We start from the raw sequence: 25,144 nt of genomic DNA on the forward strand, positions 1-25,144 counted from the left end.
AACCCGTGACCCGCTCGAGTCTGGGAAGCTGACTCGCGTTGAAGAACCGAGCTGCGATCACGTGTGCGGGAGGAGAACAAAACGTCGCGAACGAGTTGGCTTCAACCTGGCGCACTCTGATGCACGTGCCCCGGTGACATGCCCGATCTGTACCTCGACCAGCTGCACCGGGCTCATGCGAGGCTCGACAGTACTGAACTCGGCGCACTCCTGACGGTCGACCCAAACCAGCCGAGGTTCATCCAACTTCGCCAACACCTGCTCGTACGTCACCGTTCCAGCTCCCAAGCGGCTCGAGACTGCCTGACCAGTACTTGTCAGTAGACCTCGCCTCACCTGAGACCGACGAGCTACCGAGACTTGATCCGCACGAGGTTCCCACAGCCGCCGTTGCGTCCATTCGCCGACTACATCGCATGCCACTTGCTCTACGTTCGCGATGTCCCCCTCGGTCTATCCGAGACAGAGCTCGAACGAGCATACACCCTCCTCGAAGACCTGTACAAGTGAGGAGGTCTTCCCTCTTCTGTCTCTTTCCAATCTCGCTTCGGCACACTGAGGCTTGTTTCGACGGAGCAGAACTGCAGATCGACTGTTTGCCACGGCCGAGAACGGATGGTTCGTACCGACTCTGCGCGTCCTCACCCGCAGGCTCATTTCGGTCGCACTCGCGGTCAGTGCCCCCATTACGCGACACGTTCCTTCGAGCCATCGCTCACATGTGCTCGTAAACCCCTCAGGCCGGGCGAGCGAGCCGAGACTCGAAATTGACCCGAGCAGGAGAAGCCGCGAGAATGTTGGCTCGACCGATGGGAATCGCCGCTTCCGACCGGTCATTCCTAGCTTCTTCTGTCCTCTCGAACCTCTTTTGCATTCCTTGTCTGACGCACGTCTGAAAACTCTAGGTCTGGCGAGTCCTCGGCAGTGTCAGGAGTACCCGCAAAACGCACTGCATTGTATTTTCTCGCCAACTCGACTTTCGAAGTGTACTTTGCGCTCAAAAACTTGCGCTTGTGCGACACGGTGCTCAACAATGTCAACAATTCAAACGTCTCGATCGAATCAAACGAGTTCAGTCGGCTCGATCAAGTTCAATTCTGGTACTACCGAGGTCGGATTCATTTGTACCAACGACGACTCGGACTCGCGCGCAAAGACTTGGGCAGGAGTTTCGAACAATGTCTCGACACGTCGTGGAAGAACGCTAGGTCGGTTACCCTTCTCAGGGGGACCCGGACGATTTGGAAATTGATCCCTGACTCTCTTTACTTTCGATACAGGTTGATCCTGATCTATCTCGTCACGGCTTCGATCCCGCTCGGGTACTTGCCCAAGTACGACTTGCTGCAACATTTCAACTTGCTCGAACAGTTTGGACCCGCCCTCTTGCAACCTCTACGGGTACGCGAACCACCGTTTTCGCCTTGCCCATGCACGAAATCTCCCAGAGCTGACTCCGAGCATGAGACACTGACAGAAAGGGAACTGGAAAGGAGTCTTGACGCACCTGAGTCGGTATCGGGAGTGGCTTTTGCACTTTGGCAATTACCTCTTGTTGCGAGAAAAGCTCGAAGTCGTATGTTGGAGGAACCTCGCGAGACAAACGTAAGTTCTCTATTTCTCTTCAGCATCACCTTGTGTTGCAGCTTACGATTTTGAACAAACCCCCTCGAAATTATGATAGGTTGTTGGTGTCGACAAACGGTAACCCAGTGCCCGCGACGGGTCCTCCGACGCTCTCGCTCTCACTCTTGTTGCAAGCTGCACGGATAGCATGGGACACGTCGTCACTCGAACCCGATTCGCCTCCACTTGACGAAGACGATCTCGAATGTATTGCCGTCAGTCTCATGGATCAAGTAAGTTTTTTTTTCCTTCAACTCGATTCCACCCCTTGGAGTTTCTTGGATCCGAGGTGCGATCAGACGTTGATGAAGATTTGGCGTTGTCAATAGGGATACTTGAAAGCGTACATCTTACATTCGAAACGATTGCTCGTGTTGCAAAAAGGGGAAAAATTCGGGTTCTTACCAGTCAGCAGTGTAGGATGACCATAGAAATAGAAAACGTGTTGTTGCATGATATACCCGTTGCTCTGCGACGGATTTGGCGGAGAATCACCAGCAAAAGAATCAAAAGCCCGACCAAGCGGGACCTGGCGCGCGCAGCGACGCGACGCGCGTATGTAACATCGTCTTTTGCTGCTTGATCTCCAACCCTCTCCTCGCGACGATGACCCACCCATGAGCAAATCTGGTAAGCTCGCACCTGCTTTTTGTCATATGATTGCCCTTGAAATTGCTGACAGGGGAGCTTGCGAGCTTGGAACGCTAGAGTCGACGGAGCCGCCGACGAAACAGATCTGCAGTCATTGCTGCTGCAATCCAGTGAGCGACAAGCAGGAAACTTTCAAAGGATTCCCGCTGCTTCCGCTTGACCTCGTCTGGGAGGTGAGCTGCTGCGCTATCCTGTCCGCTCTCTGTTCGAGCCGTTTTGCTGAGCGGACAGTCCCAATTCAGGTCTGTACTCACCTCGGCGTGGGCGACCTTTTATCCCTCTCCACGACAAGCAAGAGCTTGAGACAGTTCCTGACGAGTCCCTCTGCGGCGGGATTATTCAAAATCGTGAGAGCGAAGGATGGCATTCCCGAACTATTGGTTCCATTGGACGACCTCCGCTACGCTGCCCTTTTGTTCGGCCGGGCATGTCATTTGTCAGTCTCTTCTAGTCTATTTCACGAAAAAGCTTGTAGAGCTCAATCAAGGGAGCTGATCTGTCGGTTCGCTCCTCGCAGCTGTGGGAAACCGAAAGGTGGCAGACTCGACAGGCTCTTGCGGGCGAGAATTTGCAAAGCTTGCCTCAAGGACAAGTTTCTCTCAATGGAGGCATTGGAAGAAAAAGTACAATGCCATGAAGCCAGTGCATTTCTCACCTTCTTCGCAGAGCGCACGGAATCCCACAATGGCAAAATCTGTGAGCAACTCGACGCTGCGCTCTCTTTCATGCGTGATCTAACCTCGTCGCGAATTGTAGACGTCACGAATTGTAGACGTCAAAAAACGCGCAACTGAGCGGTTGTCGCAAGAGCTCGCCGTACTGTGGCCGTGGACCGCTAACATTCGGAACGAAGACGTTACCACGGCACGGCGGCGTTTCGTGCATGACGAACGTGTGCAAGACTATCTACCACCGCTTCTATCTCCCTTCATAGAGGATATGTAGGTTGTCACATTCGTCAGCTTGCGGTTCCTTGCGAGCTTTGACGCCGTTTTTGTTTTGGGACGCTTTGACAGACGTTATCTGGAGGACCTCAGGCATGATCCCGATTCGTTCTCTTTGAATCTACCGGAGACCAGCTTTCAAGAGCGCGTATGCAAACTAGCAAAGGAACGCGTCAACTTGTCCAAGGTCAGCAGTCTCGAGCATCTTGCGGATATTGGACATCACTGTCGCTCACGTCGAGCGCTCATTCGATAGGACTGTGAAGCGATTGAAATCTGGCAAGACGACAAAGCGGAACAATTAGAGGAAGAGAGGCGATCTGCCATAAGAAAACGCCATCGCGAGTGCGTCGAGGTCATTTCCTCAGATCTGTAATCTCGGCCGCTGCGAACTGTACTGAACAAGATCTGTCGGTGCGTGAGCAGGATCTGGCGTCGTATGGAGGCGATTGGGTTTGCCTCAGCCGAGATGCGGACAGCCAATCTCGTAAAACACTCACTCGTCAAGACCCCTCTTCCACTCTGTGAACGAACTTGGCCCAGGGTTCGAGACAGTCTGCGCTCGTTTCTCGAGAAGCGTCGTCGCGAGACGCTCAAAGATCTTATTGACATCCAGTACGATAAATGGAAGAAAGATATCGTTGTCGGACGAGGCTACTATCCCTCCTGTAGTGTATTCCTCGAACTTCCAATGATCGCCAAAATCGCCAACGATGTCTCCGCTTGCCCACCCAAGACTCTTACCATTCCTGAAACAACTCTTGACGCCGCCTCGGATCTGCTAACCTTTTGATCCGATCCCGTCAGATTCCCCTTATTCGTCAAATCGCGACAGCACATGCCGAGCTCCGTAAACAGCTCGACCTCGAGGCCAACCAGGCAAGTCAGGAGGAACTTGACCTAAAGAACCTTCCCCCACTCGGCATGATCCGATTCGAGCTCCCTACTCTGCCCCCTTGGTTCCCGCGCACCGACGATGAGCCGATCGTGGCATCAATGGAGCAGATTTCGTCCTTCCTCGATCGATCCCCCCTCGCCCGGATTGAATGCGACCATTGTCAAACTCTGCTCAAGCCCATCGAGCTTTTCAAGCATCAGTCCAACATGAGGTACTGTTGTGTCACGCCGGACCAAGACATTCGCTCGCTCGATCTTGCACAGTGGATGGTTGCTGTCACGAATGGGATTCGCCGCTTTCACACGGACAAGAATGTCCTCGCGCTCTCGCTCAAGCTGCAACGCATTGTCGAAGTGAGTCCGCAAATCAACGCAACCAATACGAAGCTCCAAGCTCCTCATGCAATCACTTATCCCCAACAGGCGGGTCTTGTCGAATCTCACGACTGGTTAGGGATCTTCCTGAGCTGTCCCTGCTGGGGATCTCCCATCGGGTACATGGTCGACGAGGATATAGTTCAATCCGTGGTAAGTTCCCGCTTATGAGTCGCGCCCTTTCCCCCAATTGAGCACGGTCTCGCTGAAGCACTCGCCCGCTTACTTCGCATCGGAATTTAGTATTCCCACCTGAAGAACCGTCACGGTTACCAACAGGAGGAATTGGATAAAGTCTTGCTCGCAGTGGGTTCCGAATATGGGATTCCCGGGCTCACGATCGATTACTAGCTGGAAGGGGTTGCTCTGTCCCTTGAGGGTTTGCCCGGCTATGCAATGAGCAGTCGACCTGGGAAGATTGCTTGTCACTCATCATGATTCGAGTGAACGTCTGGGTCAATATTTCTCAAGACCATGTACAAATGTACAGCGTCTTATTACGCTCCAGTTCTTTGGACGGCTTATTTTGGCGAGGAAACCCTGTCGCGCGAGCGAACTATGCGCACAAGCACGTGAAGCGTGGTCTAGCGTGCTACATCCATTTGGCGGAAGCGTCAGACTCTGCGCTTGGTGTCATCGGGGTGACCTTTTTATTCAGGCATCCAATGTGACAACGGACCACGCCTCTTTTGAGTGGGGTTGGAAGTCATGGTGCCTTCAAGTCGTGCGCCACATGCATTTGTCACAGCGAGGGTATAACACAGCAAAAAGTAGGATTAGCGTCTCCCGGTCTCGATCCGGGGACTCCTGGGTGACTTCCCTTGCAAGGGTATGAGCCCAGTGAACTACCACTGTTCCAAGACGTTGAAGGGAGCCTAACTTATTTTGCCTAGATATCCTAAAGTTGTAAATTGCCAATGTCGAGAGAACAGAGTCACGAGAAATAATACTCGCGCACACATAGAGAAGGGGGGGAGATGGTCAGCAATCGCAAGCCCTACCAAAGACAGTGCGCCAGACCCAAATTTGGAATAACTGAGCCGATCAACCCACGAATTGCATTCATCTGTGCCGCTCAACCACGCTTTATTCGGTAGCTTTTACCTGGCATCGGCATGGTGAAAATTCGAACTCACACGAGAAAGCGTCTGCCAGCTAACGGCGACGTTTAGGCCTCAGCGGACTTGACAAGTTTGCTTTGGCTAGGCTCCAAGCTTAAAGCGCTTGAATGCGCTCGTCCTTGTCTTGATCGGAATCGCTTGAGCAAGTTGATTCAAGACTTCTCTTAGCGAGCGAGGCGCAAGGGTGAGTAGAGTTCGGCCGTCGAACAGAGTTACGTAGCGTGAAAGACGACGAAGAAAAAAAAGATAGCGTCTCCCGGTCTCGATCCGGGGACTCCTGGGTAACAACTCGTGAGAGAATATGAGCCCAGTGAACTGCCACTGTTCCAAGACGCTTATCGACAACCCAGTGAATATAACGGTATACAACCTATTGACGCGCTCAAGCGGTGTCGCAACCGTCTATCTCTCACCCTGCACCGACGCGAACCCAAGTATTCGGCCTCTTGGTTCACTTTCACAGAAAAAGTCTTTTTGACGTTGTCTGCGCGGAACGAGAAAAGGGCAATCCTCTGACCTCTGGCGAGAGCAGTATCACGAACTGAATTAGCGCTCTCAGCGGGGCTTCAACGGGGTTTTGACCATTGCTTCATAGACGTAAAAAATTTTCCCCGCAGGTCATTGCTAAGCGTCTTGGAACAGTGGCAGTTCACTGGGCTCATACTCTCGCAAGAGAAGTCACCCAGGAGTCCCCGGATCGAGACCGGGAGACGCTAAGCTTTTGTTTTTTTTTGCCCTTTGCTCGTCATACTGTGGCCTAGCTGGACCCTGGCTGCCCCGAAACGAAGTACTGCGAGTGAACTGAAAAGGTAGCTTGACGCGCTCTCGAGAAAAAGGTCACGTGAGTCGGCGAGTGCATGCTCCCATCCCGTCTCATCACGCCTTGCCTCATCTCTTTTCGACAAGTCGCGCCAGCGCCGCGTTGGCTCTGTGCATCGAATGCTTCTCTGAAGCGCGTTCGCCAATCAGCTACCCGTGGAATTGGGCGCGATGTCCTGCTCTGATTCTAACCAACATTTCGACGACGAACCATTCGACCTGCAAGGCGACAGCGCAGAGAGCGACACAAACATGCCTCCAACTATATCTAGTACGACCTCGACACTACTGAACCATACTATTCCGCCGTTCTACGCGTGTTATCTGTTACGTTCATTCAACCCGAAACGAGGCGGAACTTATATCGGCAGCACTCCCGATCCACCTCGGCGGTACAAACAGCATTCGGGCGAGATAGTAGGAGTGAGTCTACATATACTGGCGTAGGTCAAGCACGTTGAGGGGAACATAACAGCTAACTCTGTTGGTTGACAGGGAGCGTTCAAGACGAGGTTGCGCAGACCATGGGAGATGGAGCTCATCGTTCATGGGTTCCCAACGAAGCTGCAAGCACTTCAATTCGAATGGGCATGGCAAAATCCACACATGTCTCGACTCTTGCACGCACCCCAGATCCCGACCGTCCTGGATTCCGACTTGGACAACCCGACCAAGAAGCTTGCCGCCAGGCCTGTCGCGCAGTTCCCACGTACACTTGCGTCAGGCAAACCATTGACGAAACTGCAAGTCTTGCAGTACATGCTCACGGTCCCGCCCTGGAGGTCGTTCAATCTATCCGTCACGTGCTTCTCGCACGATGCGAAAGGCTGGTGGGATCAGTCGCGACAATTGGGACCAGTCGTCAGAACTGAAGCGGCGGTCAAGAAGTGGCAGAGAGAGCGGATAAAGACAGGGACGCAAGACGAAGATCCATGGGGCGACGAACGCAAAGAGTGGCTCGATCGAGTCAAGCTCGAAGTGCGTCCTGAAGGAGTTGATGGGAAACGACTTGTACGAAGTGGCGAACGGGAACAAGGTGACGAGGAGGGTCGTATGCGGGTTGACGACGGTGAGATTTCCTCTGTCTCGCTCTGCCCTTGCCTTTTATTCATCCGGATACATTGGGTGACCAGACGAGTTCTTTACCACGCATTGGGACAAGTGGAACCGTGTCGCATCATCAGATGGCGCTACTCCAGAATGTCACATTTGCAAACAACTCGTCGATGTCGAGGCGAGTATTTCCTCACACTCTCGTCGTTTTCTTCGTCTGATTCTGAACGTGCTGTACTCTTTCCAGGATCATCTCTCTTTTCTCCTATGTACTTCGACCTCGAGTGAATGCTCCGCTCACTTTCACCTCACCTGTCTCGCCAAGGAGTTTCTTTCATCTTCTTCTGCTTCAAACCCTTCGTTGCCTCTTTCGGCCGGTCCACCTTCGACTCGAGCTTCTCCGCTGATCCCGACACATGGCAACTGTCCAGCATGTCACGCTAATCTGCACTGGACCGACCTCGTACGAGGATCGTACCGCAGGAAGGAAGAGGTGGAAGGAACTCGCAAGAAGAGGAGGTTCGAGAAGGGCACGAGGGCGAAAGAACTTGTCGAACTCGTATCGAAAGTCTCGGACGACGAAGAAGAAGGAGATCGATCAGCAAGTGAACATGCAGGAGGTTCAGCGTTGATCGTCAAGCGGAAACGTGCGACCAAGACGACCAGGAAAGGGAAACAACCTCTCGGGGTCGTCGAGCCGGAGGAAACGATAGTGCCATTAGCAGTTCAAGATGGGAACGATTCAGATACGGATGCGGATCAGGAACGTTCGTGGGCGAGGGCTACAGCAGCCGAGGGCGCTCTCGAAGGGTACGAAGGTCGGTTCTCGGGAGACGAAACTTCAACCACCGAAGACGACTTGCCTGCACTGGTCGAGGTTCTCAAAACGACAAAGAATGTCGTCTCTTCAAATGGACGCCGACACGGTCGGAATCCACCCCCAGCAAATTCTCTTCGTTCGACTCTGATCTCGACGAAACCATCAGTTGCGACAACTCGTCCAGTCGGGAAATCTGTCAATCGCAAGGCTCCTTCGGTCGGCGGGGGGGTTGATGGCGCATCGGACGAGTTGCCAGATCCGAGTACTCTCGGTCTTGATCAAGGCGCCAAGAGGAAATCGACCAAGCCTAAAAAAGTCGATTATATCGAACTGTCAGATTGACAAAGATCAGTTTCAGATTCCCCCACAAGTTTCCTGTTGTTGTTCCGCAACTTTCCTGCTGTTGTTAATACATTCTCGCCCCCTATCTGCCTGGAGAGAGAAGGATGCCGCGAATCGAATTGGAGAGAGTCCACGACACAGCTGACATTTTTAGAATCATTTCGCTCTCTCTTGGAGATTGCCGGACTGGAATATGTATTGGGGATTGAGGAGAGCTACGATTGCGACAAGACTGGCAGAGGCTCTCCCTCCCAGGACGAGACAGGATTATAAGGAAGAAAAGAGTCTATAGAATCTAAAGGATTATATATAGGGTACCGGGGACGCTGTAATAACGACATGTAGAGAAGAAAACGAAAGTGGAATCCATGGGGTGGGTGACAAAGAGGGGCACAGTTGTCCTTTTTGTTTTCCTCGGATCGCTTGGTGCGTTTAGAGGTCACGCATCTTGACGTCCTCCTTGTGCTCGGTTTGAGCCTCAGTCTTGGCCGATCGGTAAGCCTCCTTGTCATCGTCGTAGACGTTGTTGGCAAGGATCTCCTTGCGAACCTTGTTCGAACCCAAGATAGAAGACTTGCGGTACAAGATGTCGACTTGTTCGAGCGAGAGTCCCTTGGTTTCGGGGACGAAGAAGAAGACGAAAATGAAGCAGAGGCACGAAGCACCTCCCCAGATCCAGAACACGTTCGATTGGAGACCGGCCGATCCAGGGGCTTTGTCGACGAGGTAAGGCGTGGCGTATCCGATTCCAAAGTTCCACAGCCTGAAAAAAGAGAGACAAAACAAGGTGAGCTTCCGATCGCAGAAAAGAACAAGATTGAATTGTAATTACCAGTTGGACGCGGTCGACATGGACATTTGCTTCGCACGGGTAGCGGTAGGGTAGATTTCACCAGTGACGACCCAGGCGAGAGGACCCCAGGTGGCAGCGAAGAAAGCGACTGAGGGAGAGAGAGGCGACGAGTCAGTTACGAGTGAAGCTCTCAAGGAGAAGATAAAGGCAGGCTTACTGAAGATGCAGACGAAAGCGACGAGGACTTTTTGACCAGCAGCGTTGTCGGCCGAAACTCCGACTCCGACACCAGCGACAATGAAGTGGCAGATGACCATTCCGGCGGCACCGATGAGAAGAAGAGGACGACGACCAGCACGGTCGACCAAGAAGAGACCGGGAACGGTGGCTCCGACGTTGACGACGTTGGTCGCGATGGTGATGATGAAGGGGTTGGCGATACCCGAGTTCTGGAAGAATTGAGTGCCGTAGTAGAAGATGAAGTTGATACCGGAGAGTTGCTGGAGTGCTTGAATACCGAGACCAGTCAACGTGCGGAGACGGTTGCGGTTTTGGCTCTTGAAGCAGTCGAGGTACGAAGTCGAACCGAGCGAACGAGTGTGGTGGATTTGCGCAGCAATCTCGGCGTACTCCTCGGCAACCTGGGGCGAGTCGACCTCGACACCGAGAATGCGAGCGAGCGCGACCTGGGCTTGTTCGTCCTTGCCGGCACCGATGAGGTAGCGAGGAGATTCAGGGAGGAACGCGAGACCGGAAGCGAGGATGATGGCCCAGGCGAATTGGATACTGATCAAACACAAGGAGAATCAGGATCCGCTCGGAAATGGACAACACGAAACAGCAAAAAAGGACGAACCCGATGGGGATGGCGTAAGAACCGAGATCGTTGCGGTCCTTGGTAGCGTTGACGACAACAGCGGCAATGAGAAGACCGATCGTGATCATCCATTGGTAGGCACCGACGATCATTCCACGGATGTGGCGGGGAGCGCACTCGGATTGGTACATGGGGACAATGCACGAAGTTCCTCCGACACCTGTGATTAAGCAAAGGCAATGTCAGAGGGTCATTTCGTGCGAAACGAGGGGAGATGCGAGGGAAACGTACCGAGACCAGCGAAAACACGACCAACGACGAACGTCGCGAGGTCAGTGCCTCCAGTTTGAAGGGCAACACCGAGGACGAAGAGGACGAGGTAGACCATGATTCCGTAACGGCGACCGAGCTTGTTCGCGATAGGAGCGGCGGCAAGAGCACCTGCAGAGCGGCAACAAGTCAGATTTCGCTCGTTCAATCTGGACTACAATTGGAGGAGCAGTCAGACACTCACCGACAAAGGTACCGGCAGACAGAATCGAGGTAATGAGCGAGTTGTCACCAGAGGTCAATTGGTAAGTGCCATCAGGCTGGAGGCGTCCCATTTGACGCTTGAAGTAGTCCATCTCCTTGACTCCCGAGATGTTTCCCGTGTCGTATCCGTACAGGAAGCCACCGAATGCTGCAAAGCAGGACCTGCAGACGGAAAGACAAATCACAGTGCGCGTGGGGGCCCGTCAGTTCGCAGGAGCAGGTAAGCGGCACTCGGAGACTAACGCACATGACGATGGCCATCGTGTTGTTGACCGGTCTTTGCGACATGTTGATCTCGTGCGATTGGGTCGAAAGAGCGGAGAGGCGAGTGTTTGTTGAGAGATTGAAAAAAGTTCCGAGGCGGGTTGAGTGACGATCGGGATCGTACGAGAACTCCGAGGTCAGAAGCGCGAGGAGAGTGAGGAAGAGAGAGAGAGAGCCGGGTGGTGAGGCTCTTGTAGTGCTAGCGAAAGGCGGTGAAGGGCCTCGAAGAAGTCGAGAACCGAACGATGTGGGCGAACGGGGGAGGGGTCGAGACTGAGATGAAAAGAAGGAGAAAAGCAAGGAGACCCTCGCCTCCTCCTTTTGGGGTTAGCCTGTAACCCCGCGTTCACCCGCCCTCCACGATTTTTTTTTCTCGATTCCGTGTTTCAGCGCCGACACCGAACCTTCGGTGTTATGAGCCGATCCGCGCCTTCTCGCTTCGTCCGATCGCCTGTGCACCGTGCAGGCTTCCTGATTCCTCTGCCTGGTCGAACACTTGCTAAGATGAAAGCGCAGAATAGAGTGCTGTTCTTGTGCTCTTTTGATCGTAGGCTAGCGCACGAGCGCTGTCGGCTAGCGTCGGGCCATAAACGAGCGCCCACAAGCAAGCCGGCAAATTGAAAGTTTTTCCGTTGGCCACGCGAGTCGAGAAGCGGCCGAGACACAGGGCGCGCTCCCCCACGGGCGAGTCGAGAACGGACCCAAGTCGAGAGGCCGGGAGAGGCGAGAGCGTGGCGAAGGTGATCTCGGGCGGTAGTCAAGAGCCCTGCAGCACTTCCAGACAGTGTCGGTGTTCGAGTCGGTACATCCTGAGCTCACAGAGGAGGTTCAAACGTATCGAGCGAGTTGAGAAGCCCGCTTTGAACCCGGGTTCGAGAGGGGCAGCATGCGAAAAGTGCGGAGTCCCAAGTCGTGTTCCTCGTTTCAAGCAGCCTGCCCGTGAACAGTCGCGACCGCTCGTGCAGAGATGCTCGACGTACTGTAGCAGCAAGCGTCGTGTCGTCGAAATTTCAGCGTCATGGAGACAGGATGGGCGGGTGGGCGCATTGGACAAAGACCAGGACAGTGGGGGCGTCTTGTCGGTGTGCGGGGGAAGCCGGCCTTCGTACGTCGTCCATTGATGTCACCGAGTGGGTTGAAAGTCGAACAGGTCGCACTGACACGGAGGCGAATGGTCGAGCAGGCGGACGAGGAGTAGAGTGAAGAATCAAAAGATATGCGCAAGGAAATTAGCCGCGACAACTTTCGGGAGAACGCGCGTGGACACTTTTAATCAAGACTTGTGAGCCTTGTGAAATTCCGCTTCGAGTCTAGGGATCAACTCCACTGGAACCCAGCTACTCAGACTGGTAGACTTGCAGTTCCAGCGACCAGAGTGCGCCGTGACATGGTCTACCTCGGTTTCGGGACGCGTCGCTGCCGCACGTCCACGCGGGAAAGCTCGTAGTCTTGGTCTTGGCGCCCTTTTCAGCTGTTGAGGATACCAGCGTAGCTTCCAAGCAGACCCAGCACTTGAGGCAGCGTATTCGATGCCAGTATCGCATGTATGCCTGGGTTTCCGGCTTACCTTGCTCCCGCAAACTTGTCGCGGGGGCAAGCACTGCGGTCGCCGCAGCTCTGTCGGTTCTTCTCCCTGAGCTGTCTGCCACATATTCAGGTGCGTGAGCTGTGGATACTGATTCAGTCTTGATATGCGGGCAAAATTGCGCACGAATTCCGACCGCGTCCGTTCATGTTGTGCTGGCCATGGCTTCGGCCACGACATATGCCGTCATAAATCCACCGTCATGACTGACACTGAGATGTAGCTTGAGTCGATCTCGGTCTCTCTGAGCTTGAAGGTTCGAACGTTCGACGAGCGTGTTTGAAAAGTCGAGACAAGGTTTCCTGTCGACCTTGGTGACGACGAGATCTTTCCAAGTTGCCTGTATACGAGGGTACAACGCCTTGTACGCCGCTTCTTTCGCGGTCCACCTTAGACCGCAGACAAGATATCGCCTCGTTTCAGCAAGTACGGCTCATAGAAACGTGATAGCTCGAAGAGGGCCAACTGACCGCAATGCGAGATACTTTTCAGCTGCCTCTTGAGAGTCATCGAGACCTCGGTCATGCCATTCAGCGAGTTCTTCAGGGGCCAAGATCCGACGCGCGAGTTGTTGGGTAGAACGGCGCTGGACGAGAGCTCGCAGTCGCGCAATGTGTAAGAGGTCGACCCCGATACCGACTATCATTGCTCGCAACTTGCTCGGGTTTGGTAGGTTGACGCGAGAAGAAGCTGCGATCAGGATGGAGGATCAAACGACTGATCAGATCACGTGCCGGTCAACCTCCTCATTGCCTATGGATTTGCGCTCGTCACGTGTCGAATCAGCCTGACGTCTGACAAGAGTACAAGTGGCTTGTCGAAGCTTCCGACTTCTTACTCGGGTTCAGTCACGCACGTATGGAAGTTGCTACCAGCTTCTGCCCATATCAGCTCGACTTTGGCCGGGGCAAGCTCATTTCCCACGCGCTGTTCCTGTCAGATGGTTTTTACGATGCAAGCCATGTAGCGATACAGTTCGGACTCTTCGAGTAAAGAAAGAAAAGGAGTTCTCGAATCTCTTTGCATGCACAAAGCTCGGCGGATGAGCCGCCCATTCTCTTACTGATGCGCTCCTCTCGCTCGTTGACTGACTCGCCCACGCTGCAGAGCATGTTTGCTGCCGTCCACGCCTCACTTCTCTGCTGCAGTAATTTTGGAATCGCTACTTTTTCCCCAAGAGAGAAAAAAGTGGCAGTCGAAGATCTCCAACTCTTTCGGGCCATTGCGCAGAATCATCGTCCGTTTCTCAAGTAGCAGCAGCTGCTTTGCCAGGTAAAGCGCGCGTGTGATACAGCTCGAGAGAAAGCTGCATAGTCGGTTGCCTCTAAGCTTAGCTTCCCCTATTTTGCTGGCTTGTCACGCTGGCATGATTGGAAGACAGGACATGGAGGGAGCTATATCCGCCGGTGATAGGAAGAGGACTCCAAACAGTAGAAGTTGCAGTCTGAGGGGTCTGCCAAAACCCGTCTCGAGAAGAGAAGGTCGTATCGACGGCCGGGATTTGCGTCTCCCGAACGACCTGGGCCCGCACCACACGGTCCGATGCACGTTATCGACTCGACTCTCTCGACTCGATTTCGCTCGTGTTGTACGCTTCCTACGCGACTGGGCAAGCGAAGCACACAAGTCTTCCTTTCGCTCCTCGTCCTGCACTACTCGACCTCAAGCACGATGGAATCTCCCTCGTTCTCGACCTCTCGTCTCGCATTCCGACCTCCCGAGCCTGCAGACTACGAAGCGCCAAATGGGTTCCTGTGGAAACTCGGAAGCGACGCGACTGTTCAACATGGATTGACCGCTGGAGTGGTTCGACCTCGCACGAAAGCACAGATCGAGAAATGGTATCAAGAGTTCGACTCGGCCGCGATTCACGCCGTCTTCTGCATCGGAATAAATTCGTCGAGCACTGGTCTGACCCCGGTGGGTTGGATTACGCTTGATCCAATCGTGACGCTGCATAGGAAAGCGACGTTTGGGCTTGCCGTAGCCAAAGAGCATCAGGTTCGTCTTGCCTGTTTGCTTCTTGGACGTTCTTCGCATGCTCGAATGCCGGCTCATCGTGACATACTCGACAGGGTAAAGGATACGGGAGAGAAGCCATGTCGTGGCTTCTGGAAAGAGCATTCAATGGCTATGGGCTGAACAAAGTCGAGGTCAGTTCAGGGAACTTTACTCCTCCCTTTGACTTCTCTTCCCGCACGGACCTCAACCCAATGCTTCCGGAATTTGACAGGGAGAAGTGTTTGTATGGAACGAAAAAGCTGTCAAGATCTACACCTCTCTGCAAGTTATTCCTTTTTTTAGCGCTTTTACCATGCCAACTCTGCTAATGCCGTTCCGGCATAATTTGGTCAACAGGGGCTTCGTCATTGAAGGTCGAAGACGACAAGCGATTTGGCAAAATGGAGCGTTCCAAGATGACATGTTCAGTTGAGTTTTCTTTTTCCTTCCCTTTCTCTCCCTTCGTGCAACACGAGTACTCCGAATCACTGACCAGTGTGGTTGTTTCCAACTGTCCATAGTCGGTATCCTTGCTTCGGAATGGAGAGAACGGCAAGAAGCACTACAGGTTCAAAAGGAATGAAAACCCTGCAAAACCTCGCAGAGTCCACCTCGGCTTCTGTCAAAAGAAGATTACAGGAATCACCCAGAAACTATGTTTGCGACATTGCAGCAGATATGGCAGAAGAGAAACCTAAGAGAGAGATGACGAGATCTACCAACGAAAAAAGAGGAAGAGGATGAGGAGTTCATGAAAATGTTTCGTAATAAGAAAAAGAGAGCAACCTGTGCTCTTTTGGGGTTTGGAAAATAAGCTTCCTGAGCGAGAAAGATGAGGTATGAATATAATAGACTGTGCTATAGAGGTATCGAATGAGGGGAAAACAGAACGACGATGGAAGACCTATGGATGCGAAACCTAGAACCCGATCAGGAACGAGGACGAAAGAGTTTTCACATGCCGAGCACGAGTGCATTGATCTTTTGTGCCATGATCTTCATAACGGCGGTAGTAGGATGCAGGGTGTCCCAGTAGAGATACGTGTCCGGTTTCGAGCAGATCCCACCGGTCGACGAGTTGTAGCATGCCTGGGTGATCGGAGATGCCGAAAGTCCGTATGATCGAGGCGACGAGTTCATCGAGTACCACAAGGAGGCCAAGTCGTAGTAGTACACGCGGTTGTTGCGATACTGCGTGTTGAACGTCGACGAGAACTTGCGCAGTCCAGCGTTGTACTGGTCCGACAGTTGCTTCAAGAACGCGAGCGCGTCCGATTTCGAGACCGACGACGACACTTGGTGCGCAAAGGTCGGCACGATTTCGAGCGGAGGGATTCCAACGACGACGAAATCTGCGGCGGCGATTTTGGTCTTGACCGACTTGCTGTTCGCGATCGACTGAATCGAATTCGTGTACGCTTGAATGTTTGCTGCGACCGCCGACACGGCGTTTGCCTTGGCCGAGCTCGAGAAACCGTTCGACATGGCATTGTTCCAGATTTGAGATACCGGGTTGATTCCTGAACGAGACGAGACGGGGTCAACGGACGCTTCACTATGCGCGAGCAAGTTGCTCCTAGCAAAAACGAACCCGAGTTGAAGTAGTGCAAGACCCGGCCGTTTCCAGGCGAGAAGGAGCCAGATCCAAGGTCGGAAAGGTAAGTCGAGATCTGGTCTACTGCAGCTGGCGAATTTGCGCCCGTGCCGCCGAGTCCGTTCTGCACGACACTTCCTCCATATGCATCTAAAGCCAGGAGGTCAGAGGTGAGCGCTCGTATCGCCAAATAAGGGATCTGTATGGGCTCTCACAGTCTTGGAGAACGAGGTTGTTGCCACGATTGCTCTTGAGGGACGGCGAGACCGAGCTGTCGACCATGTATTCGACCGCGACCTTACCATTCGTGTACTTGCCTCCGTACTTGTTGTAGGGATAGTACTGTCGCAGCGAGCCGGAATACTGGCTGCTACGCGGGTGTCCGTTGTCGGTGCTGTTGCCAAGGTGCGAGCGCAAATTGATCAGTCTCGAGAGAGGAACTCGGGCTCCTTCCCTCGTCTTTTCGTTGCCGGACACGCTGCTTACTACGATGCACCGACAGCTACGACGGCCGAGTAGAACGAAGCGCCCTTCGGGTTGCCTTTAGTCGCACGCTCCTCGAGGGTGCGTTTGCGACGCGGAACCTTGGCAAAAGTTGAAGGTCCTTCTAATGCGGTCGAGTTGTGGTCGTTGCGAACTCGCAGGCGGTGGACATGGATGGGTGCGAGGTCGATGTGTGGCTTGGATCCGCCCGCACCGGCGAGAACTTCAGGTGCGAACGACGCGAGCGAGAGCGCCGTGAGGAGGAGGAGTTGGGCGAGAGGGTTCATCACGTTTGTAGAATGAAGGTAGAAAGGCAGTGTCCGGCACTGGAGACGTTTGGAGAGGAGAAGTCTTTGCACTCTGTGCGGAAACTCTTGGGTCCTGCCGGAGGAATGTGCAAGCGATGGGTGGTCAGAAAGGAGAACCGTGGCAGAACGCGTCGAGCTAACTGTGTTGTTGCTTGTTGATTCCCATGTACCTTCCCAGAGAGGAAATTTGCATCAATGTGATTCACAATTTCCCGATCAAGCACAGCCTCAACGGCCAAGCCGCCGCGTGCAGGGCAGATTGCCTCGATTCATGTGCCTGCTTACAGTACCATTAGCGTTGGCGATACTATCTAGCCGTGGTCGTGCGCGAGCCTGTAACAGAAGTCGAGTGAGTGAAAAAGGTCCCGTTCATTGAGGAGCGATCGGTGATAACGAACCGATAATCGCCGCGAGAAGCCAGGGAATTTCCAAATGGATCCAACTGCACGTTGCGGCACCGCGCGAAGGAGGCGATGCTGATCGACAGTCAACAAACAAGGTCGACTCGAGCAGGCAGACGCTCTCTGTGGTCACGAGCGAGCGAGCGAGACATCCGAGCAACTCTGAACGCTACACGTAGGGTCACCAAGCGCAAAGCAGAGAGGCAGAGAAAGAAGCGAGAGTGAGCATAGTGGAGAAACGGACGAGATGAGATGCAGATCTCACTGAGATCCAGATCCAGCACAAACGGGCCCTGCTGATAACTTTGTGAGAGCCGGATCTCGAGTCCTGCTGCTCTCTCCGTCCTTTCGCTTGCACTCCAGCTGTGCAACGACTATGGCGGGAACGACCGTGCTGCCGCAGACGTACCGTGAGTGCCGTGTTCGCGCCAGGAAGCTCACCCCCGCTTCGCACCACTTTGTGCCGTTCGGATCCGATCGACACAACCATCTCGTCTCCCAGAGACCGGGCCAACTGACGTGATCTCCCAATAGTGCCTGCTGTCAACGATGTAACACTCCACGAGGACGTCCCCTCGTCGCCATTCCCGTTCTCGTCCTTCCTCTCAGACTCGCTCTTCGCGCTCGACCCGGCCGTACCGACCCCTCCACCGCCTGCGGCACCCGCCGCACAGCATCAGGCAGGCATGTTTGTGCATTCAAAGGAAATCAATCCGTTCGAACGCTCGTTTGCGGTCCTCGATTCAACCTCGATACACACCTCCAAGTCAGCCCTGAGGGCGACAGACCGCCCCGGACAAGGCGTACAAGCAGCAGATCTGCGTCTGCCACCGCCAAGGAACACACGGAAGCGGGCGCTGTCCTCTCCAGCACTCTTTACGCCTGGCGAAACGAGCGGCGTACCCGATGCTGGTTCGGTTCAAGCATTCAAGCAAGCGAAACGGCCAATGCTGCAGCTTGCTCCAGCCGAGAGAGACCTTCCAGCGATCCCAGGCCTCGCTCGCCGCATGATCGATTCGTCCTCGTCGTTGGCGCTCTCCGATTCGACCGGCTCGACCCGGTCCCTCAGGAGCAACACGTTCGACAACGACCCCAACTTCCTGTTCAAGGCGAGTCAAGGAGGCGTCTCGTCAGTGTCGCCCGACTCGTCTGTTGGCCTCTCGCCGCCAGACTCGTCAAAGAGTTTGGATCCGGCCCGTGCGCACTCGATCGATTCGCTTCCGGGCCCTACGGGTGGTCGCGTTGCAGCGCCAAACTTTGCCCACTTCCAGCCTCAGCCAATACCGTTCAGCATGCCCTCGATCGCACCAAGCGCACCGGCATTTTCTGCCAACGCCCGCCCCTTCTCGTCCTCGACGTTCGCGACGACCACCCTCGCAACCGCGTCGCTTCCCCTCACCATCGCATCGTCCATCACAGATTCTTACTCTCACGACCCGACAATGTCGTACCTCGCGATGGACGCGAACTCGTCCTTCGACTATACCGATCCGTTCGCGCTCGTCCCCGCGACGATCGAGTCGTCTGCGTTCCACTCGCTCTCGCGCACCGTGTCGCCTCCGCCTCCTCCGCCTCCTCACATTTCGCGACAACCACTCGAGCGAGCGCTGTCACCCGCAATTCAGCACTCTTCCCTCGACATTCAGCCTGCATCCACGGCGCAGCCGACGCTCCGGCTTGGTGTCCAACCGTTTCAGCAGCCCTCGTCCTCTGGCTCTCGAGTGCCTCCCGCGCACGCGACTCGACCGGCTGAACCACCGGTCCCGCCCCGCCCGACAGGCAAGAAACGAGGCCGCAAGCCTAAGAACTGGGATCCATCGCTCGAAGTTGAAATCGAGCTCGAACCCGAGGAGCAGGAACGTCAGCGCAAACTCGCACTCGAGCGAAATCGTGTCGCTGCGAGCAAGAGTCGTCGGCGAAAAAAGGAAAAGGTCGAAGCACTCGAAGGCGGTACGTCACACTGACACTATCGTAGTCCTGTAATTCGGCACTGACATGTAGCTCTATGATCGTGGGTTGTAGCTGCACGCGATTACTGCGAGGGGAACCAGGTTCTTCAATCGCAATGCCAGGCACTCCTCGACGAGGTGCACCAATTGCGTGCGTTCCTGATTCAGGCTCATCCTCAACCGGGTTGCCAATGTCACCACGTACACGGATACTTCAACCGAGAACGCGACGGAGGCGGGATCCACGCAATCATGTACGAAGCACGCGGAACGCTCGAGCGAGACTTTTCGCAAGTCCCGACATGGGGCGCGAACGACGATGCGTACGGTGCCGTCGAGAATCGACAACCCACAAGTTCGACCAAATCCGGCATCGTGTCGTCGGGAATCGGCTTGCCGCCAGTATCGCTCAGAAGCGCAAGCCCAGTCCCGACCAAGACTGGTCAAGAGAAAAACAGCAAGCTATCGACAAAATCCAAGGTCGACTTTGACGAAGCGGATCGGGACGACCTTGAAGTGCTGAGCGCTTACGATAGCGAAGCCGAAGAGAGGGTCGCGCTGAAGAGCAGACGAGCTCGGGCAATCCCAGTGCGCAAGACATAGGGCTTGTCTCGAATGGCTACTTGCAAGAGCTGGTTCTCTTCCCCATCAAGTATGACACCCCTCCATTCGACGCTCGGCATACCGACTACCCACCAAAACCCAATCTACAGATATACATGCACATAGTTACAACTTAATCACCGGCCTTGGAGCAGCTTCGTCATCAACTCGCGATGCGCCGACTTTGGCTCTTCCAATCACCGTTCAGTCCCCATCAGTACCACCTATACACGACGTTTGTTTCCCGTTGCCGTTACCCAAATATGCGTTTCTTTCCCCAGTACCCCAAAGTCTGTCTTTGCTTTTTTCCCTGTTTCCATAGCTTGTTTCCCACTCTACGCCCCTTTTGCTCATCTTATGGCTCAATACTATTATTCCTGCCAGCTCTCGAATAAACGCCGACACGCTGTTTTGTGTTTCTCCTTGTTGCCCTTTCCCTCAAGGCATTCGTGCTCCGATTGCCTGAGCCTGAGCGAGCCTCAAAGCCCATCTACTATAACTTTTGTAGCGCGCATCAGCTGATCTTGCGAAGCAAATTGAGCTTTTCTCGGCAGCCTGCTACGGCGGTTTTCCTTTTTTTGCCTTGAATCTCGACCAAGTCCCAAGTCCCTCTTTTCGAGATGGATAGCGAGATGCAATCCATACATACCAGAATCGCAAGTTTATTGTTACAGAAATCGAGAAACATTTCTCTCCCCACCGCCCCGAGGTCTCGAGCCGACTCGCCGGCAACGACGACATCGGCGTTCCGATCATCGCGACACTCCGAATCCTGCCCAGCTGCTTCACTCTACGGACTCATCATCGACACATCGACTCACGCCCTTGACCTGTCGCCGACAAACCGCTGGGCGTACAGTGGACGTCTCGGTCGATCTCTTCAACATCGTCCGGCTACCTAAGACTTTCCGGTCACGTACCCTGAGGGCACGGGAATTGTCGCGTCTACAATCAGACGTTCCAAAAAGCACATCCCGGTCGCTCTTCAGCCCGCAGGCTTCGTTTTCAACTTGAGCGTGAAAACCCCCACTTGACGATGGCACCGGCACACTCCAAGTTGCTCCGACCAACTCACCTGTTGCAAAAGAACAAGACTGTCACGAGCTCGGCTGCAGTGCTCGTTGCACTCTTGCTCGTTCGTCTTGCGAAACGACAAATCGCGACTGCGAAACTCGAAGCTACCGCGAAACGTACTTTACCGTTGCCCTCTAAATCCAAAACTACGGGACAGTCCCCTGCTCACCCAAGTGCTTGAACAGGCAATCAAGAAGAGCTAACAACCCCTCAGATCGAACTCGCCCAAAGAGACCTCTTCAAACCGTACGCTTGCCTCGTCTTGACCTGAACTCGTCCCTCGAAAAGGAACACTCATCGAGTCTGTTGATCGATAACGCGACACACGATAACGCAACACAGACTTTCAAACGGATCTCGCGAGCTTCTCGTACCCAATCGTGGCCGGGTTTCAAAAGTCGTGATTCGACCTACGAAACCTTCGACTTTTGCAGCGCATCGTCCGTTCTTTCAACCACCTCGCTCAAAAGTCAATCAAGCCTCTGCGAATGGTGGTCGGCCAAATGCGGCAGCAACGGCCGAGAAGGTTCGGGTCAACAAGGAATTCTTCCGGCAATTGGCCGCGATCTTTCGAATCATCATCCCAAGATGGTCTAGCAAGGAAGTTTGGCTTCTCGGGGCTCACTCGACGTTCTTGCTCCTCCGGACCTACTTGAGTCTACTGGTGGCGCAACTTGATGGAAAGCTCGTCGGAGATCTCGTAAAACAGTTCCTCTTCCTCCCCCTTCGACCTCATTCCTAGAGCTGATCGAGCCGATCTTCGCATTTCGAAACCTAGGTCTCGGCGAACGGGCGCGGGTTCCTGAGAGGACTGCTCTATTGGTTTCTCCTCGCAATCCCGTCGGTCTATACCAACTCGATGTTGCGATTCCTGCAGACAAAGCTCGCGCTCTCGTTCCGAACTCGACTCACCCGTTACGTCAACGATCTCTACCTCGACAAGAACGCGACGTTCTACAAGGTTGTCAACCTCGATGCTCGCATCGGAGCGAGCGGTGCAGACCAGTTCGTGACGACCGATGTTGCCAGATTCTGCGACATCCTAAGTGCACTCTAGTCAGTCGTTCCATTTCAAACATCACTAATAGTCTCTGAAACTGACTCGAGGTCTCACAGCTCGAACATCTCAAAGCCAACTCTCGACCTCATCCTGTTCAACATCCAGCTCGGACGATCTATTGGAGGCAAAGGTTCAATCGGGCTCTTCGCTTCGTACATTGCCACTGCCTGGATCCTTCGCAAAGTGACCCCTGCGTTCGGCAAACTTGCGGCGATCGAAGCCAAGCTCGAAGGCGATTTCAGGGGCGCTCACGCGAGGCTCATTATCAATGCTGAAGAGGTTGCGTGAGTTTCAATGGACCATCCACAAGTTGACGACGATTCTGTTCAATTGACATCCATTGCGGCAACAGCTTCTACGATGGGAACCGAATAGAGAAGGATATCCTGACCCGCGCTTACCTCCGTCTGATCAAGCATGTCAATTCGATCTACAAGGTGCGCTCAACTTCCCTCGACCGGCTCTACGATCGAGTCGTTTCCCTTCAAGCGCTAACCTCCTCGCATACTTTGCCAGATCCGCATTCTCTACGGAATGGTGAGACTTGCATCTCGCGCTCACACCAACGTGCCTCTGCCGACTTATCTAACTTGATTGGTGGGATAGACCGAAGATTTCGTCGTCAAGTACGCATGGTCGGCAGCCGGTTATATCCTGATTTCGATCCCGGTGTTCTTCCCGAAAGCGAGGGCTCTCGCCGCTGCAGCAACTGGTACAACCGTTTCGGACAAGGTCGACCCGAACGAGGCTCGGGGAGACGGCTTGAGTATTTCGCAACGGACTGAGAGTGCGCCGCTTTTACTCGATTCGGACGAATCGAGCTCAAACCGGGATTTCAAAGCTGATTGCGTGTGCCACTGCTAGACTACATCTCGAATCGTCGTTTGCTCCTCTCACTCGCTGATGCCGGTGGGCGCTTGATGCTTTCCTGGAAGGATCTCTCAGAGCTCGCCGGCTCGACCTCTCGAGTGTACACCCTTCTCTCGACACTTCACGACCTCTCTTGTTCCAACTACGTTGCGCTACCTCGTCCTGACGAGCTCGAAGCCTCGAAACCGTTCTATGACTTGGGTTCGATCCATGGCGAGCTCAATCTCCTCGAAAAAGGCGACTCGAACACCGAGGTCGAATTCGACAAGGTTCCGATCGTCGCTCCAGCCCCCGGAGTTGCGAGAGGAGGAGAAGAGCTCGTACACGACCTCGGCATCAAAGTCAAGGTCGGCGAGCATCTTTTGATTGCAGGCGGTAACGGAACGGGCAAAACTGCCATCTCTCGAGTCCTGGCGGGCAAGTCGGCTTCTGTTAACCCACGAAGAAACGAATACTTAGACTACTCTCCGCATGAGATGACAGGTCTCTGGCCCGTGTTTGAAGGCACCGTTCGTCGACCCGACGATTCGGAGATCATGTTTCTTCCGCAACGCCCGTACCTCTCGAGTGGCAGTCTGCGCGATCAGATCATTTACCCTCACTCGTACCCGGACTATCTCGCGACGGGCAAGAACGATGATGACCTGCTCAAGATTCTCGAACGAGCTCATTTGGGCTACATCCCAGCTCGAGAGGGAGGGCTCGATGCGAGGAAAGAGTGGAAAGACTTGTTGAGTGGAGGAGAGAAGCAAAGGGTACGGTCAAAAGTATCGTCGACATCAAAGGAAGAAACTGACCTTGATTTTTGGGTCGTGAATCCAGATGGGAATGGCTCGCTTGTTTTACCATGTGCCAAAGTTTGCCGTACTCGACGAATGCACTTCGGCGGTCTCTACGGATGTTGAAGGATCAATGTACCAGCATGGAAAAGACCTCGGAATCAGTTGAGTCCCTTCGTCGTCTCGTCTGTACTCTTCTCGATACAAGCACGGAAGACTCATTCGGATGCTTTTTTGTCGCGGTGACCAGCGCTCATTACGATCTCGCATCGACCAAGTTTGTTCAAGCATCACATGTATCTTTTGCACTTGACCGGATCCGAAGGCAAATGGGAACTCAAACAGATTGGGGAAGCCGAACAGTGAGTTCCATTCTCCCAGTGATCTGTCGGTGTCAAGCTGACCCATCTCTCGCTTCACCCTCTAGATCCGTCTCGTTCCAGAAGGAAATTGAATCGTTGCAAGACAAACTCAAAGAAGTCGATCAATGGAAAACGCGTCTCGCTGAAATCGATTCACAACTCGCGTTCAATCAATGAGAAAATCGAGGTGGAACAGCGCTCGTTTACCTTTCTCCTTCTTTCGAAATCTGTCGTTGTATCGAAATCACACGGGTGATTCCAGTTTCCTTGCTATTATTCCTTGTTATTCTTTTTTTGTTTACCTTGTTCACTTCCATCTTGATGGAAGCGAAGTGAATCGTTATCGAATATCCTGACCTTGATTGGACCATCTCTCCGCATAAGAGGAAACATTGGTAGAAAAGCTCCACGATGTTAGCCAAGAAAGAGAGAGTGACATGAAAAAACTATGTTCAAAGGTAAAAGACCCATGAAGAGGTACACCCAAAGAGAAGCAGGGAAGAAACAACAACCACAATAAAAGAATGGCTCGAGACGGGGAAGAAGAGAAACCTACGACATACTCACAAGGGTGACTTTGGAAGGGGGGAAACAGCACGAGTGAGAGGAGATGTCCTTTATCCATCCACAGTGTAAATACAAGGAGATACGGAGAGCATCATGGAGATTGTCACATGAGGAAAAAAGCTAAGACAACAAGCGAGAAGATGTATAGACAATGGTGAATGAACGAAGGAACCACCGCGCTGGCCAAAGAACGTAGAGGGATCAAGCTCTGGCTTTCTTCGCGGATGCAGCGGATCCGTTGGCTTGTTTGTCGAGTCGGGACCTGAGTTTCGCGTATCGAAGCCCTGAATCGAGGGGAAGAAGGAGTAACACGTATTGCATGAGTATCGGGGGGGGGGGGGGGGGGTTTTTTTTTTTCTCTTCTTCTAAATGAAACAATAAACAATTCGATAAAGAAGTCTCCTTAACCAAGAACAAGAAAGGCCACAAACACAGGGGGGGGACCGCCCACA

The 25,144-nt window shown here is 53.7% G+C and overlaps 8 protein-coding genes across 8 annotated transcripts; 5 read left to right on the forward strand and 3 right to left on the reverse strand.

Annotated features, from left to right (window-relative positions):
- Positions 1 to 138: 138 nt before the first annotated feature.
- Positions 139 to 4,844, forward strand: THP1 (Thp1p; the record flags this gene model as incomplete). The annotated part of the gene is made up of 12 exons (XM_076676298.1): positions 139 to 264; positions 325 to 506; positions 580 to 673; positions 741 to 832; positions 906 to 1,208; positions 1,281 to 1,401; positions 1,478 to 1,605; positions 1,685 to 1,859; positions 1,956 to 2,033; positions 4,029 to 4,472; positions 4,542 to 4,646; positions 4,737 to 4,844. 12 exons carry the CDS (start codon positions 139 to 141, stop codon positions 4,842 to 4,844), a joined length of 1,956 nt encoding a protein of 651 aa, XP_076536836.1.
- A 1,841-nt stretch (positions 4,845 to 6,685) lies between these two features.
- On the forward strand, positions 6,686 to 8,648 carry SLX1 (endonuclease; the record flags this gene model as incomplete). Its single annotated transcript, XM_076676299.1, has 4 exons — positions 6,686 to 6,856; positions 6,929 to 7,502; positions 7,567 to 7,667; positions 7,734 to 8,648. The coding sequence occupies 4 exons, from the start codon at positions 6,686 to 6,688 to the stop codon at positions 8,646 to 8,648; spliced, it is 1,761 nt and encodes a 586-aa protein (XP_076536837.1).
- A 432-nt stretch (positions 8,649 to 9,080) lies between these two features.
- Positions 9,081 to 11,080, reverse strand: JCM15063_005197 (sugar porter family MFS transporter; the record flags this gene model as incomplete). The annotated part of the gene is made up of 7 exons (XM_076676300.1): positions 9,081 to 9,411; positions 9,481 to 9,589; positions 9,659 to 10,227; positions 10,298 to 10,478; positions 10,550 to 10,699; positions 10,773 to 10,954; positions 11,040 to 11,080. 7 exons carry the CDS (start codon positions 11,078 to 11,080, stop codon positions 9,081 to 9,083), a joined length of 1,563 nt encoding a protein of 520 aa, XP_076536838.1.
- A 1,706-nt stretch (positions 11,081 to 12,786) lies between these two features.
- JCM15063_005198 (holo-ACP synthase) lies at positions 12,787 to 13,287 on the reverse strand (the record flags this gene model as incomplete). The annotated part of the gene is made up of 2 exons (XM_076676301.1): positions 12,787 to 13,030; positions 13,112 to 13,287. 2 exons carry the CDS (start codon positions 13,285 to 13,287, stop codon positions 12,787 to 12,789), a joined length of 420 nt encoding a protein of 139 aa, XP_076536839.1.
- Positions 13,288 to 14,312: 1,025 nt separating this feature from the next.
- JCM15063_005199 (GNAT family N-acetyltransferase) lies at positions 14,313 to 15,225 on the forward strand (the record flags this gene model as incomplete). The annotated part of the gene is made up of 5 exons (XM_076676302.1): positions 14,313 to 14,642; positions 14,717 to 14,794; positions 14,875 to 14,924; positions 15,000 to 15,070; positions 15,164 to 15,225. 5 exons carry the CDS (start codon positions 14,313 to 14,315, stop codon positions 15,223 to 15,225), a joined length of 591 nt encoding a protein of 196 aa, XP_076536840.1.
- A 371-nt stretch (positions 15,226 to 15,596) lies between these two features.
- Positions 15,597 to 17,006, reverse strand: JCM15063_005200 (uncharacterized protein; the record flags this gene model as incomplete). Its single annotated transcript, XM_076676303.1, has 4 exons — positions 15,597 to 16,162; positions 16,234 to 16,386; positions 16,452 to 16,630; positions 16,723 to 17,006. The coding sequence occupies 4 exons, from the start codon at positions 17,004 to 17,006 to the stop codon at positions 15,597 to 15,599; spliced, it is 1,182 nt and encodes a 393-aa protein (XP_076536841.1).
- A 798-nt stretch (positions 17,007 to 17,804) lies between these two features.
- On the forward strand, positions 17,805 to 19,980 carry JCM15063_005201 (bZIP transcription factor; the record flags this gene model as incomplete). The annotated part of the gene is made up of 3 exons (XM_076676304.1): positions 17,805 to 17,838; positions 17,963 to 19,378; positions 19,451 to 19,980. The coding sequence occupies 3 exons, from the start codon at positions 17,805 to 17,807 to the stop codon at positions 19,978 to 19,980; spliced, it is 1,980 nt and encodes a 659-aa protein (XP_076536842.1).
- Positions 19,981 to 21,016: 1,036 nt separating this feature from the next.
- On the forward strand, positions 21,017 to 24,302 carry JCM15063_005202 (uncharacterized protein; the record flags this gene model as incomplete). Its single annotated transcript, XM_076676305.1, has 13 exons — positions 21,017 to 21,170; positions 21,240 to 21,300; positions 21,397 to 21,754; positions 21,833 to 22,110; positions 22,171 to 22,398; positions 22,467 to 22,551; positions 22,631 to 22,651; positions 22,721 to 22,901; positions 22,979 to 23,401; positions 23,468 to 23,739; positions 23,807 to 23,927; positions 24,014 to 24,125; positions 24,191 to 24,302. The coding sequence occupies 13 exons, from the start codon at positions 21,017 to 21,019 to the stop codon at positions 24,300 to 24,302; spliced, it is 2,406 nt and encodes an 801-aa protein (XP_076536843.1).
- Between the last annotated feature and the right edge of the window lie 842 nt (positions 24,303 to 25,144).

This window comes from Sporobolomyces koalae (assembly GCF_050403365.1).
Source record: "Sporobolomyces koalae JCM15063 DNA, S_koalae_JCM15063T_v1_ctg3, whole genome shotgun sequence".
NCBI classification, from domain to species: domain Eukaryota; kingdom Fungi; phylum Basidiomycota; class Microbotryomycetes; order Sporidiobolales; family Sporidiobolaceae; genus Sporobolomyces; species Sporobolomyces koalae.